Genomic DNA, 16,246 nt, shown 5'->3' with positions numbered 1-16,246 from the left:
TGTACATGGGGGGAGTGTGTATGCACCTGTGTACCTGCTTTCCTAAAACAGCCTTAGACCTGGGAGTTTATAGTCTCAGAGCAGACCTCATCCTATGACTGATGTTCCCTTGCCTGGGGGCGGGGGTCGATTCTGGGGCATACACTTCATAGTGGAGCTCCTTTGTACAATCAGGCTGAAGCTACATGAGCCTTGGTTGGCTCCCTTGCCTCCAGTGTCCTGATTCTGCCTCTCCCTTGCTAGTTTCCTCTGGGGGCACTTCCTTAACAGCCACTGGCACACGAGTCTTCGCCTCAGGATCTGCAGTGGGGGCATCTGACTCTGACACCTAAGGAGAAGAATTATTGTGAGTTTACCTTTTAAAATTGATGTTGAGATTGGCAGTCATGGCAATCCCCCCAGCTCTACATGCACACGTACCGGTGGTGGAGTCCATCATGGTTGCAATGGCACCTCCATGAACAAATCTAGTTACAATGGCAGAGAGAGAAAAATGGTCTCAGAAGTTTGGGAATCAGAGAGGGAGAAATTATCTAAGCATCTTCACACAATTACTTTGGAGAGGTTCACTTAGTCCATATTCAATGTTTTGAATGTCAAATAATATCCCCCAAATTCAAAGCATAATACTGTAGAGTCTTGAGCACTTACATAAAACAGGAACTTAATAGTAACCGGATCACACCATACAAAAAACTAAAATATACTTTAAAAATTTATATTATGCTTCTATTAAACAAACTATACACATTCGATGTTTAAAATTTTAGAAACTGCAGTAAGAAGAAAAAACAATTTGCCAGGTGCAGTGGTACACACCTGTAAACCCAGCAACTCAGGAGGCTGAGCCTGGACAACATAGTAAGACCCTATATCAAAATGAAAAGAAGAAAACAACAACAACAAAAAACTTGGGGATGCAGTTCAGTGGTAGAGCTCCACTGGGTTCAATTCCCATTACTGTAAAAAAGAAAAACATAAGGCCTACGATACTACCATCTAGTCAGTGTCAGGCTATTACTAACATGTTAATGATACTCCCCCAAATTATACTCTATTGCCCTATGCTCTATAATAATACATTCTCTAAGTCCTTTGATATTATATTAAATTTTTAATTAATATTAACAATATAGGTAACACTTCTTTTATAATATATTATAAACATCTTTCTATGTCAATAAATTACATCTACACTACCATCGTAATGTCTTCTTGGTAGTCCCTGGACACATGAGGGTGCTAGCAGATAGAAGTCTTTCAGTTTCACTTTGCTAGGCTATCCCACTTACCCAGGTGCTCCCTGCAGGTGAGGACCTACTTGAAGAAAGCAAAGTACCCTTTTCTCAGCATCATTATAGAACATCACATATTCAAAGCCCAGGCCATTCTCAAAGCTTCTTGTGAAGAGCTGGGCACGTTCTTCTCCTTTTACGAGACTTGGGTCTACAGGGAAACAAGGTAGAGGTCATAGGTGGATGAGAAACAGGTATAAGAGAAGGCTACGACCCAGCTAAGCACCTTTCATGGTGCTTAAAATCATATGTGATGATTGATTTAAATGTCAATTGGGTTCAGAATTGAAAGGGATGGGAGGGTCCCAAGGGAAAAAAAAAATATAGGATATTTGCCACTGTGGACTTATTAGTCTAAACAGGGATGCAGTAAATATTCATGAAATGAAAACTCAGCACTTAACTATAAATGCAATCAGGAAACACAGATGCTAACTACTGAATAAAATGGTAAGGTACAGACAGAAATTCTTCTTGGAGTAGACAGGCTTTAAATGAGACTTAAAATGAATAATCTAACAGTAAGGAGAAGGTTTTCCTGGCACATATAAGTTAAACCTGTTAATTATACTGGATCAGAAACAGGGCAAGTTCAGAGCAATACACAGTGAGATTCTTATGTCAGCCCCCAAACTAGGGGTAGAACCATTGGGGTTTATGAAATCAAATCAATGGGTTATAAACATCCTTTAAACAAAAGCACAATATGTCAGATATATTCTGGGCAAACACTGCTATGCTTGTTTAGATAGTTTTTTCCACTTACACAACTGTGTGGAAGTTAAGTGTTCTAGGTTAAGTCAAAACGTAGGTTACTAAAAATAAAGACGGAAAGCTATTGCTTTAAGAGAAGGGTGTCCTTTTATAATTATTTTAAAATTTAATCTGTTTATTCTTAGCTTTCTTTATAGGTCATCTGATTTGTCATGCATAAAACTCTCTAAGTTTCTTTCATTTCTATTGAATTCATACTTATAAACTTGGAAAAAGATATGATAAGAAAATCTGGGAGAAGCGAGGAGGACAGGGGAAGATGCCGTTTTCTTAGGTCATCTGCTGGACGGTCACCCTGTACTTTCGACTTTGTATGCCCATCAATTGGCACAGATACGTATTGGCACACACTACATGTACTCAGAGGACCAGACACAGAAACTTAAAATTAAGGATCAGTATTATGGCACAACAGAAAGAATCTTGGCCTAGGAATTGGGAAAATTAACATTCTTGGGCTAGCTCTGGCCTAGAACTATCCCTTTTTCTCCATAGTTTATGGATAAATGAGAAAAATAAGAATGGTAGAACAAGTTGTCAGAAACACAGAATCAGATTCTGACCTTCTGAAGTGGAACCTGCTTTAACAAGGTTTCCAGGTGTTTCCTATCTGTGTTGGAATCTGAGAGCGGGTGGCACTGAAGGCAGCAGAGGACTACCAGGATCAGCTATGCACTCTGAACCACTCTGACCACAGGGGGGCGGGAGGGGCTTTGAGCAGGCAGGAGTCTGGGCAGGAGAGCTTAGAGGACACCATGAAACCGACAATGCCTACTGAATTTGGGACTCAGTCAGCAGGGGTTTTTGTGAAGGCATTTTGGTGGAGTTCATCAGGTAGGAGCCAGAAGGCACTAGGACAGTCAACTAATTGTGTGATGTAGTGATACCCAGAATGGAATCAGTAATACAAATCAACTACAATTTAACTTATTTGAAAAATTTTTAATTTTAATTAAGAAAAACTTTTTAGTGCTACAGACTGAACCAAATACCTTCAGCATGCTAGGCCAGCATACTACCACTGCACAGCCCTAAAAATAGCTAAAATTTACCTTCATTCATAAAAAAGAATAATTCTTATCTCTGTATCGCAGAATCTAAAAGGAAGTTTAAGTTTCTTTCTTGGTTGAAGTAGTTTTACTTTTGTTTCATTTATTCTTTCGGCAAACACTGAAATATCTATGCAAGCACCAAAAGGTAAAGTACCTTGCCCAAGATCACATAGCTTTAAATTGTGGAACCAGAATTTCAACCCAGAAATTTGTGGGACTAAATTTCAGTCACTGAATTAGGAAACTGTCAGATTTTGGATGGCTTGTAAAGCCACGAGACAATGAGATTATCAGAGAGCAGAGAAGGGGGTACTAAGCACTGAGACATGGGGGTAACTAAACATTCAAAGTTTGAGGATGGGGAAGGGGGAGAAACTAACACAAAACACTAAAAAAGAGGGTGAGTGCAGTGGGAGAATGAGGTGACCTGGAAGCCGAGTTCAAGGAGGAAGGAGACACAAGGAGTGCTAAAAGCAGAGAGAGGTCACTGGATTTAGCAGCAGGAATATCACTCGTGTCCTTGACAGAGCAGTTTGATGGAGTGATGGGGGTGAGGGTCTGAATGGAGTGGGTTCCAGAGATACCAGGAAGAGAAATGCAATTGTGGTGTGTCTCATGCTGAGAAAGATCTAGCAGAGAGAGATGTCCTCCACAGGCCAAAGGGGAGGTGATGCAGTGCAGCAATGGCCCCCGAGGAGCACAGACAGTTCATGCACGCAGAGAGAAGCAGAGAACTGGGACCAGGGCAGGGGGGAGGAGGAAGGAGGCAGCGAGAGCTTGGAGATTCTCTTCTGATGGCTTTTATTTTCTCTTAGCGAAACAGGAAGTAAGATCAGCCGACAGTGAGAATGGGAAAGAAAAAATCAGAGGCATGAGAAGAAAGAAAACGGTAGAAAATAGTAAGGTAGGAGAGCCAGGAGAGTGAACAGACTAGATTTGCACATATGGTCATTAGGCAACATTAAGCTCATTAAAAAAACATTAAGTCATTAAAAAAAAAAATCACAATCCCCAAACTACTACCGAAAGATCTGTTTAGATTATCAAATGATACAAGGTCATTCAGAAATATCTGTTAAAGCTCCAAGAGAGCAGGGACCCTCCTGCCTCAGTCTCCTGAGTTGCTCAACAATTATTAGGTGAGTGAACAAATGCTGTGAATTGCAAATAAGAAACCAAAAACGTCTTCACAATGGTTTTCAAATGAAGAATGTAGCTGGGTACAGTGGCACATGCCTGTAATCCCAACTGAGGAAGGTGGATAAAAAGTTTGAGGCCAGCCTCAGCAACTTAGTTGGACCCTGCCTCAAAATAAAATATAGGAAGGGATGTAGCTCAAAGGTAAAGTACCCCTGGGTTCAATCCCGAAAGGAGGAGGAGGAAAAGGAGTGAGAGGCAGAAGGGGAGGAAGAGGAGGAAGAGGAGGATGAAGAGGAATAATAATAATGTATTAGGTATATATTTATATATAACGTTCTTCAATTGGATTCAGTAAGGCAGAAGGGAACAAACAGCTCACATGAAAGACACGGGGTGCTGTCTGATGGTAAATGAACTGTGCGACATGGCTCTTATTCTAAGCAAACACTAAGGATTCTGACAGACTGCAATATGTCCTAGGTAAAGCAGCCAGGAATATGAGCAGAGAGAAATACCTTCTGGGAGAAACGCCTGAAAACAACAAAGACTGGACTGGCAGGTGAACCGGAGTAGGATGAAGTATCTAAGTCCTACACACCAAAGGATGCAAGTGAAGGAATTCTCATACTGTGTCCTCGTAGATGGCAGAACTCAATGGAGGAATCAAAGTTACAGGAGAGACTAGAACTCACTGATTCATACTGTTGTCCAAAATGGAAGAAGCCCTTTGTTCCAAGTACCCCATGACAGCAGGGATTCAAGTTAAATCCAGATGACTGGTTGTGAGGGTGCAGAAAGCAAGAAAAGACAGGAAAAAAAAAAAAAGTAGTTTCCAACTTTTCTTTCAACTGAGGGAGCCTACTGTCTTTCTTCCCTTCAGTAGCAGTGGCTTGATAAGGAGAGGGCCAAACACTGAGCTCCATGAGGGTGGACACCTCCTGTTTTCTTCATTGACATATCCCTGTGCCCAGCACAGTGCTTGCCACAGTCGATACTCAATTGATATTTGTAAAAGAAGGCTAGTGACTCTCAAGAGGGAAGAGGAAGAAGTATTCTAACAGCCCCTGTTAAGTTGGTGCCCCAGACTAAGTGGATGATTTTCGAGGTTCCAACTCTTAGATGCTGTTTATTTATCCTGATTTATCTAATCAGTCTGTTTCAATAACTACTCACACTTATAAAACTCTTGAAACCAGTGGTTCCTAACATTTTTGGGTAATGAACTCCTTTGAGAATTTTATGAAAATCACTAACCATTTAAAAATGAATATCCCTTGTGGGAGGGCAAATTACTAATTTTTAAATATTTGTCTGAAAGGTAAACAGTTTCCTTTCTCATAAGGGGAGGTGCTGCAAGGTTTTGTTTTTAAGTGCAAAAGCCTAATTTAAGATTCTAATTAGGCACTATAGCATCTTCTAAAATGGTAAAAGTTAGCATTATTATGTCCATTTAAACAGAGATAAAAATCAAAGATGAGTTCAATAAGACTAGCTTCTCAGGTGTGAAGATAAAACCAGTTTAAAAAACTTTCTGTTTCTAGTCAGTTGTTAACATCATCATGAGGCAGGAGAAGGGGTTAAATGAACAAGCAGGGAACCTGGGATCCTTTGAGGTCAGGTCTCTGTGTAGCAGGGCAGAGAAACTATAGACACAAGCCAGGCCTCATCATGGTCAGGCCAACTCCAATGTAAGTTGTGGTGGGGACGAATGATAGTGAGACATCTACAAAAAAAGGCATGGTAACCTGCTTGGATCACAGGGCACATGAAGAACTCAATGAATGCCTTTCCCAGGATTGGGTAAGGGGCTAGCTCCCTTCACCCTGTACATCTATATAAACCCTAGACAGTAGCCACTTTCTAGCATCCCTCTCTATGGATCCCTCCTCTGCTTTCTTACTCTAAGAACTTCAGTTACTTTGCTCTTACCCTTGTATCTATGGATTTCATTATTTGAATTTGTGAGACAATGAATCCACATTCTGTGCTATAATCAGTAATCAGCTGGTTCTCAAGTTCTGAGTCAAATGAATCAACATTATCTGCAAGTTTGTTAAACATAGATTCTCAGGCTCTGCATCAACTAAAGGTCCAGGGGATTCAGATCAAGTCAGGTATCAGAAATACAATAGCAGTTTAAATCTTCGGTGATTGTAAAACCTATATGCCAAGCAGACTCACGAAGAGAAGTTTTTCATATGTCCCTTTCAAATCACAATAGCTGTCCTGACTGTGGTTTTACTCCTACCAGACCCAAGAAAGGAGGTATGAAGCAAAGAGGTTCAGTATTCTAATTCCTAAACAAGGGATCTGGCACCACATTTCAGAGCCTAAAAAGGGAAGGGAGAGATAAAAATCAAGTAGAATACTTGAATACATTCCCTGGAATATTTCCTTCTTTTTTTAAAAAAATATATATATATTTTTTAGTTGTAGATGGACACAGTACCTTTTGTTTCTTTCTTTATTTTTATGTGGTGTTGAGAATTGAACCCAGTGCCTTACACATGCGAGGCAAGCACTCTACCACTGAGCCACAACCCCTCCTTTCTTTTTCCTACAAATATTTATGAACACTTACTATGTACCAGGTATTCTTCTCACTGGAGATACAGTAGGGAATAAAACATACAAAAATCTCTGCTCCTGTGAAATTTATGCTCTCATGTTGAGATACAAACCATTAATAACACACTAAGCATGTCAGATGGTGTGCAATGGAAAGAATAAATATACTCTATACACATATAACTAAGTGAAAGAAGACAATCTGAAAAGGCTCTGAATGATTCCAACTATATGACATGCTGGAAAAGACAAAATTCAGTGATCTGTGGTTGCCAGTTTAGAAGGGAGACATGAACAGGTAGAGAATGGGATTTTTAGGGCAGAGAAACAATTCAGTATGACATTATAATGACACATATATGTCATTATGTATTTGACAAAACTTATAGCAAATACTACACAAAGAGTGAACCCTAATATAAACTATAGACTTTGGTTAATAGTAATGTATTAACATTAGTTCATGAATTATAATAAGTTTACCACAATAATGTAAGATGTTAGTAATAGGGGAAATTGGATGAGAAGCAGGTAAGGGATATATGGGAACAGTATACTTTCTGCTCATTTTTTTTAATAAACCTAAAATTGCTTAAAATGTATATTAAAAAATCAAACAGAATGATAGGAAGTACAGTGTGTGTGTGTGTGTGTGTGTGTGTGTGTGTGTGTGTGTTGGTATAGGGTGGGTTGCTTTTGGGGTTTAGAATCTGGGAGATAAAGGGGTTACCCAAGTATTCTGAACTCCTGAGGGTGATGAAGCCAGATACCAGGATAAAGGGCAAACTGAGACCAGTAATGACAGCCCCAAGACAGAGGGCTGATGAGTGTGTGGGTGGCCTTTCATTCCTGCTGCTGAGGATGCCAGGATTGAGATAATCTCATTCTTAACAATTGGCTTTAGATTCTCCTATAGTCTGCAAAATAACTGTTGGGATTTCTGGCCTATAAAACACGTGTACAGAACCCCCTGGACTATACTCCTCTTTTCAAGTAATAACTGTTCTTAGTTTTATACTTGATATTCCAATATTATTAATAGGAAAGTGGTCGCTCCTACCGAGATAAAGGGTTTGGAATTCTTGAAAATTTTTACAAAAAATTTGTTTGTATGAAGGCAAACGTTTCCAGGAGCCATCTTCACATTTCTTCATGAACTGGTCAAAGAGGAGTCTTAGGTCCTTGCTCCAGCTGGGGTTAGGGAGAGCACAGTCCTTCTGAACGACTTTCTCAGAAGAAAATGACCTCTAAAACACAGAAGAAAAAGAAGATTAATGGAAGGTGCATCCTATTTCATAACACATTCTTTCACTTTTTTGTTTTTTGTTTTTGGTACTTGGGATTGAACCCAAGGGTGTTTTTTTTTTATTTTTTTATTTTGAGACAGGGTCTCCCAAAGTTGCCCAGCCTAGCCTTGAATTTGTGAATTTCCTGCTTCAACCTCCTGAATTGCTGGGATTATAGGTGTGTGACACTGAACTGGGCCTATTCTCAAGCTTTCTTTTTTGTACAAGGGATTGAACCCAGGAGCACTTGACCACTGAGCCATATCCCCAGCCCTTTTTTTTATTTAGAAACAGGGCCTTGCTAAGTGCTGAGGCTGTCTTTGAACTCACAATCCTCCTGCCTCAGTCTCCTGAGTCACTGGGATGACAGGTGTGCGCCACTGTGCCCAGCTATGCTCCAACTTTCTAAGACCATCTTAGTGCTTTTCTTCCTCCAGAGGATTGTCATTTCAAAATGGAAGGGATGTTCCAGATATCACTTGGTCTAACCGCCTTGAAAGAAAACAGGAGATTGAGAAGATAAAGAATTTCCCTAACATCATCCAGCGAGCTACTGGCAAAGCCAGCATTAAGCCCAGATGAGCCAGGCACTGGTGACAGAAATGAAGGACAGACATTGTCTTCCACATAAAAAGTATATCAGTACGTGGGTGGAGATGGGGGGAGTATACCAGTGTGGTATGCACAGGAAACTGAAGCACAAGGGAATGGTCTTTGTCTCAGGTTGGGTCTCTAACTTGAATATTGATTAGTCAAACAGAAATGAGTCAGCTGGAAAGAGTACTGAAGGCAAAGGAACACTGTGTGAAAATGCCAGGAGGGACTTATCACAACTGTATGAAGTAGGCACTAATTACCACCCCACTTTACTTTAAAGCCTAAAGTAGGCTTCCAACTGTGCTGTAAAGCAGTAGTACTTATTCCTTCTACCCAATTGTATTTTGGTACTGGTTATCCAGCTTGTATTTCTCCTCCTTGTTGTAGTCTTTAGTGACCCTCTATTCTACCTTCTACTTCTATAAAATTGACTTCCACATATGAGTGAGGTATTTGTCTTTCTGGGCGTCCTCCAAAATGTATTTTTTCTTAATATGCTTTAATCTCAGTAAGAAATATAATTTTGTTGTTTTTATTGCTTTAAATTATTTAGTATTCACTTTCTCATGTTCTTAATCTTAGAAAAACATTTTTTTGGGTGGTATAGGGGATTGAACTCAGGGGCGCTTGACCACTAAGCCACATCCCCAACCCTATTTTATATTTTATTTAGAGACAGGATCTCACTGAGTTGCTAAGCACCTTGCTATTGCTGAGGCTGACTTTGAACTAGTAATCCTCCTGCCTCAGCCTCCTGAGCCACTGGGATTACAGGTGTATGCCATTGTGTCCAGCTACATATCAACATTTTTAACAGTAGAGAAATAGTCCTTTAAACTGATGTACTATAATTGCTTTTAGTACTTTAAATTGATGTACTACTATAAATTCAACGATTTAAGTTGAACATTTAAATTGTTTCCAATCTTTTACAGTTCTAAATGAAAATGTTCAAGAGAACATTATGAATATAGTCTTTTCTCTTTTGGATTATTTCCAATCCAAATCCAGTTGAGTTTGTTACCCTTGATGGACACTATAATGTTGTGGGAAATAAAAATGTTAAGTGTCAGTTTAAGAGGTGTATGTAAATACACTTGTAAATACACTGTATGTAAATACACTTGTATGTAAATACACTTGGGGGGATAAATGCCAGGGATAATCATTATCTTCTGTTGTACTAAGTAGAGGAAAGACTACTTGATCTTTGGTTCCACATTTATAAAAGTGTTACTCAGAAGAAGATCTATTTTTAATGACCTTTTAAGTTACTGAGTAGGAAGAATCACGACTTATAAAGCCTGTAAATACTAATACTTAAATATTCCCAACACAGATCATAAGGCACTCACACATAATTAAGGGAATCAATTCATCTTTGTTGTAAGATGAGCACATTTTCTTTTCCAATGGGCAAGAGAGTTCACGACTAACGACCAATGTGCACGCATTATTCTTTAGCAGAAAGCTCAACAACTTCATGAAGATGCCATACGCAGATTTTTTAACTTTGCAATCTGACCCCATTCTCCCAAACTAGGCTCAAGCTCCTTAAGAGAAAGGACCTTTTCTTGGTTATCTGAAGATACCGTCAAGGGCCCACAGCGCCTGGCGCGTCGTTGGAGCCGGACAGATTGCAACTGAGCGCACCGGCCAGGCCAGACCAACGTGAACACAGCTCGGACACCAGGTTCGGGCACCGAGTCCCGGCAGAACCTCACGTAATCACCCAACGGCCTTCCAGGGCGCGGAGACCATTCGGAGGCTCCGACCGGGAGGGTGACCTCAGCCCGACGCCGCGCCCGCGTAGCCTCCCCGAGCTCGGCAGGTCCAGGTCGGGGCGCCGGCGCGCCAGCCGCTCTCCGAGGCCAGCTCTCCCGCGTGCCCCTGTCCCCTCGCGCCACCTTCCTAGGTCGGTACCAGAGCCGAGCCCACCGCGCGCCGCGTCAAAAGCGAGTCACCCTCCCTCCGCTTTCTTAATGGTGGGAACCTCAGGCCGTGAGTGTCCCGAGGCCGCGTCCCCGCTGCTGCCGCCTCGGCGCCGGCGCGGAGTGGGCTGGCAGCGCTGCCCTGCCCTGCCCGGACCGGCCCGGCCCGGCCGACTCACCCGCGGGGCTCCCGGCCAGCCGCGCCGGGCCCCAGGTGTGCGCAGGAGGGCGGCGCAGCTCCTCAGCATGGCTCCGAGCTGCCGCGGGCTGCAGACGAGGACGGCGCGCTCCCCCGCCGGATCCCGGGTCTCGGGGGCGGAAGGGCGGGGCCTCCCCGCCCCCCGAGGCCCTCGCCCCGCCCCCCGAGACCCCCCGAGGCCCGCCCTGCTCCGCCACCCGAGACCTGGCGCCTGGCAGGGACCGGGCCGCCCTCAGCACCGCTCCCCGAGACCCACCCCCCTCAGCACCGCCCCCCGCCCCGCCCCCGAGGCCCACCGCCCCCCGCCCCGCCCCCGAAGCCCGCCCTGCTCCGCCACCCGAGACCTGGCGCCTGGCAGGGACCGGGCCGCCCTCAGCGCCGCCCCCCGAGACCCACCCCCCTCAGCACCGCCCCCCGCCCCGCCCCCGAGGCCCACCGCCCCCAGCCCCGCCCCCGAGGCCCACCGTCCCCAGCCCCGCCCCCGAGGCCCACCGCCCCCCGCCCCGCCCCCGAGGCCCACCGCCCCCCGCCCCGCCCCCGAGGCCCACCGTCCCCCGCCCCGCCCCCGAGGCCCACCGTCCCCAGCCCCGCCCCAGCCCCCGCTCCAGCCCCGCCCCCCGAGACCCGGCGCCCAGAGGGGACCGGGCAGCCATCAGCGCCGCTCTCCGCGCCGTTCCCCGTGCCGCCTCCCGCCCCGCTCCCCGAGACCCACCGCCTAGCGGGGGCCGGGGCCACCCCTGGAGACCCGCTCCCTGAGACCCGCCGCCTAGCGGGGCCGGGGCCCCTCGGAAGCCCGGAGGCGGCCGGGACCGTCCCCCGCGCCTGGCCCGCCGGCGCTCGCAGCTTAGCTGCCGACCTCCTGGCCGTCGGATTACAGCGGTCCCTGTAATCCCAGCAGTCAGTCCTCCACCCTGCGACAGACCCGGTCCCTCCGAAGGTCGGGTGCGCGGACGAGGGGTGGCACGGAGGACGCTGGCCAGTGGCCACCTATAGATAGTAAAAGGACAAGTGTTTTTTTTCTCTGTCTCTCTCTTTACCCCCCTCTCCCCCTCCCTAACAAGATTAGGGAGACAGGTTCTCTTTTCTTCCCCTTGAACAAACCCACCACAGGACGCAGCTATCTGCCTGAGGATCCAAGATCCCCTACCAGAGCGCACCTGGAAAGCAACCCTTGAAGTTTCTTTAAAATCCCTCTGTTCCTCCTGATGGGCGGAATCACAGCCTCTGGGACAGAAGTCCCCTGTGTTTCTCTTTTGTCATCAAAGCAATAAACTTTTTTTTTTCCCCTTTTTCTCAAAACCATGTCCTCAGTATTAAATTGGCATGAATTGGCATCAAAGACAAGGACCAAAATTTCGGTAACAAAATTTGTACCCCAGGCGGGACTCTAGAACAGCCCTCACTCTGGCTTTCTCGGGCAGGCCTGGCACTCCAAGCAACCACACTTCCATGCTGAGGACGGAAGGCGAACTTTTTGAGAGCTGACGACAAGTCAGGACAGGGGCCAGGCGAGTGTGCCTGGGGTTGAACCAGAGGAGCTATTCCTGTGAGTCAAGGGAGGGACTGAGGGGTTGTCCCAGCAGCTGCTCCTTTTGCTTGGTGCATTCCCACCTTCCTTCCCTGAACTGCATGGATTGCTCCATCTTGCTCTGCTTTAAGAAAAAAGGAAACTATGCAGGAAAAGCACTGGGGCTGGGGCTGGGGCTGAGGCTCAGTGCTACAGCACTTGCCTCACTTATGTGAGGCACTGGGTTTGATCCTCAGCACCAATAAAAAATAAATTTATAAAATAAAGATATTGTGTCCATAAAAAAAAAAGTTGGGACATTTTGGCAGTTTGGTGAGACCCTATGGTGTACACACCAAGACCCTGATTCTACACATCTGGTTCCCCCTTGTGGGAACATCTGGTCTCTCTTGGTGGGGATATCTGTGGTGGTTGAGTGGGAGTTGGGAACTTGTTGGATTTTCCCCTATCTGTTCTATTTTAAACGTTCCCATCTGTTAGCCATGGGTTGGGGATCCTCTCTGTTTGTCTGTCTCTGTGTTTTTGTTGTTTCTGGCCCTTTAGACATGAGCAATACTGTGTTGATCCTATAGATTGTTTTTTTTTTTTGGGGGGGGAAGATCTTGGCTGAATGGGCTACCTATAGTGGTAAACCTATCTAAGAAAAAGCTGATGTTTTACTGTAACAATCTGGTCTTTGAATAATTTTCTGAATTATTGCACAATCCTGCAGTTGAGAGTTGGTCTGTCAGAGATAAAACAAGTGAAAGATTCTGTATGTGCAGGCATATATGCAATTATGCAGTAAGGAGTCCAAACAGTCAGAAACTAAGTTGGATCCGAAAAGGTGCTGCTTCTAATGTGTGAGCATAGGAGGACATGAAAAGAGGATTTAAAAATAAAATTCAAAAAAATCTTTTCTGTTAGCACAAAAGGACCGGGCCAGACTCAAACTTCACGGATCATCTCAGCTTTTTATTCAGGAGCAAAGTTTCATGCAGGAACTGGGTGACTCACCTCTGATGGGCCCGCTTTCCTGGTGAACAGTGAGCCACTGGCCAGAGGTGGAGTTTGGGCTTATACAGGTTATACTGAGAGGTGGTTTAGTGGGCGTGTCAGTTTGGCACTCAGGAGTTTGGGTTTGTGGTTGGGGGTCCGTGGCCAGCACCTGGATAGAGATCAAAGCTTCCCAGAGACTCTCGTTCTAGGTTTGATGATGGAACACTATCACCCCACCTGTGGCCAGCATCTGAAAAGGATCTATCTTAAAAGACATAAAAGCTATCAATGTATGGCTTTCTTTTTCACTCCCTCTCCCAAGGCCACACTATCCTTTTTTTTTTTTCGTTTTCCATATCTAACACTTTCAACCCATTGCTTACAGTCTGAGTGCTGTTCTCAGCCTGGCTCCAAGCAGCTGCAAATCATCCTGCTGTGGGTCAGGGACACCAGTCCTGGGATGAGGGGGGGGGAAATCTCAGGAAAGCTGCCTGGTCTATAGTGAAATGGGCAAAGAGGACCTGGCCTCTACTCCGCTTTCCAGCCACCCTTTGCGCATGGGAATAAAACTGGAGTTTGAGAAAAAAGAAATCTATATGGCTCTAGGCCTCATTGATTTTCTTTCTGGGTTCTTCTTGTCTTATGGATTCAAAGAATGTAATCTATGGATGATGGCAGAGGACAAAAATAAAAGAAATAAAATTAGCCTTGAATGAGAGGAAAAAAGATGGAACTCCCCTCAGATGCTGAAGCCTGGTAAATCAAGTCAGGTTGGATCTAGGAGGCCACTTTGAGTGACTCTGGGAAGTTGGAGACTGCCCCCTGAGAGACTGAAATGCTTTCAGAGCCCTTCCTCCACCCTATCAAGATAAACTTCGGGGTAGGTGGCACAGGCCTGTAATCCCAGTGGCTCTGGAGGCTGAGTCGGGTGGATCTCAAGTTCAAAGCCAGCCCCAACAATGGAAAGGTGCTAAGCAACTCAGTGAGACCCTGTCTCTAAATACAAAATAGGGCTGGGGATGTGGCTCAGTGGTTGAGTGCCCCTGAGTTCAATCCCTGGTACCAAAACAAAGATAACTTGACCCTGCTCCAACCTGTTGCTAAGGTAAACTGTCCCAGGGATTGTCACTCCCTACAGGGAGTTGTTAATTTCACCCCCTTCCTGCCCTATCACTCCTCCCCTGCCCCTTTAGCCCAGCTGTTCATCACCTTTTGGCCATCCCACCGAGCATTTGCTGGGCCTAGTCACTATGCAGGAAGGAGAGAGAGAAGGGGGAGAGAGTGGAAGAACAAAAGAAGCCTAGGACATATAAAAAAGGTAAACCCCTCACCTCAGGATACCAGGATACCAGCCATGGCCCCCTTCTCCCTCCCAGGAGAAGTCTGTGTTACCCCTTTTAAATAAACCCTGCTTTATATGCTTGCCTTGGTGTGCTACCCTAATGGCCTACTTCAACACAGCGGGGAGGTAACTGGCATTATCAGTGTTTTCCCCTGAGCGTCCTAGTCTGGGGACTTAAGGCTTCTGGATAAAGACATTGATCAGAGTCCATGCTGAATAGACATTAAAAAAAGTATTGGGGCTAGGGCTGGGGCTGTAACTCACGGGTAGAGCACTTGCCTCGTATGTGTGAGGCACTGGGTTCGATTCTCAGCACCACATATGAATAAATAAAATAAAGGTCCATCAACAACTAAAAAAAAATGTTAAAAAAAAGTCTTGGAGCTAATTGTTGGAATCTATTCTGTACACACGCTGGGAAGGTACTAAGGTTGTTCGCTTGGCCCGTGACTTTCTATTTGGCTGTGTGCGTTTAGTCCTTAAGTCTGAGTTTTTCTGGAACCTCCATTTGGGTCCACCCCAGTTTCCATTTTCCTGCTACATTGGGACAAAGGAGTGGACTGGGAGGCTTTCGCTCACAGGGTTGTCTGTACATTTGAAAAAACCTTATTTGGAACCCATTAGACTCATTGTCTGATGATTAACTCGCCTATCTTAACGGGGGTGGAAGATGAACTTTGCTAGTCACAAGGAATGCCTTTTAGGCCAAAGGGACTGTGAGAAGGATGATCAGTGTTACCTTAACCAGATTTGTGTTAGGAGGAAATAACTTGCCCTAGGGGGGGGGGGAATAACCCCTTAAGAAGGAGGCATTCATTCTCTTCTGGACAGTGTTTAAAATGTAAATAGAGTCATCTTTGCCAGAGATCCTACTCTGCCTATTCTGCCTGTTAAAAAACCTCACAGCATTAAGTACCAATTTGTGCAAGACTGGAGAGCTGTGAGATATTAAAGTGCTTTTAGAATTTTCTTGTCAGAGAAACAGATGACATAACATCTTGACCAGGCTTGATTTTCATGAATAACCTAAATATTTGTGACTAGAGATATGTATACATCTGAAACTAAATATGTTTGTCTGAGCCTTATCGAAATGTTCTATAAAAGTTTGTAAAATAAAAGTTCATATAGGTTTAACCGATAAGTGCCGTCTTTTTTACATTGCATCTGGCAAAAAAGGGCCACACTGCCTTTGGAAAAACTGGCTTATATCTATCTTCTTTGACTAAGTCTACTTCTGATTATTAACACTATTCCTAAATGTATGAGAGATTTAAGGCTATCTTTGATTTTTTATGAAAGTACTGCTAAACTCTGCAGACTGTAATTAATTATGGATCCTGAAATTTACCGTGAAAGTTAAACCTAATTAATATAAAGGACATCTGTGTAATTGTGACACTATTAGTTATTCTTTGTATATTAAATATATTATCCTAATATACAAGTTTTAAGATATAAAGCTTAGGAGATCACCTTTACCAAGCTGGTGCTCTTCAAACTAATGTTGTCTGAAATGATAATTTTAAACTTATAGAAATAAATTTAATTGGAGA

The 16,246-nt window shown here is 44.4% G+C and overlaps 1 protein-coding gene across 1 annotated transcript in view; it reads right to left on the bottom strand.

Moving 5' to 3' along the window:
• Positions 1 to 10,951, bottom strand: part of Them4 (thioesterase superfamily member 4) — a 28,529-nt gene extending 17,578 nt beyond the window's left edge. Inside the window, exons 1-4 of the mRNA XM_027953842.2 lie at positions 10,823 to 10,951; positions 7,890 to 8,076; positions 1,293 to 1,446; positions 357 to 467 (exon numbers count right to left, since the gene is read on the bottom strand). Of these exons, the coding sequence (XP_027809643.2) occupies positions 357 to 467; positions 1,293 to 1,446; positions 7,890 to 8,076; positions 10,823 to 10,891 (521 nt within the window). The 5' untranslated portion in view covers positions 10,892 to 10,951. The remainder of the gene's footprint in view (positions 1 to 356; positions 468 to 1,292; positions 1,447 to 7,889; positions 8,077 to 10,822) is intronic.
• Between the last annotated feature and the right edge of the window lie 5,295 nt (positions 10,952 to 16,246).

The sequence above is a fragment of the Marmota flaviventris genome, chromosome 10 (assembly GCF_047511675.1).
Source record: "Marmota flaviventris isolate mMarFla1 chromosome 10, mMarFla1.hap1, whole genome shotgun sequence".
In the NCBI taxonomy this organism is placed as follows: Eukaryota; Metazoa; Chordata; class Mammalia; order Rodentia; family Sciuridae; genus Marmota; species Marmota flaviventris.
This window is presented reverse-complemented; position numbering and strand designations above follow the sequence as displayed.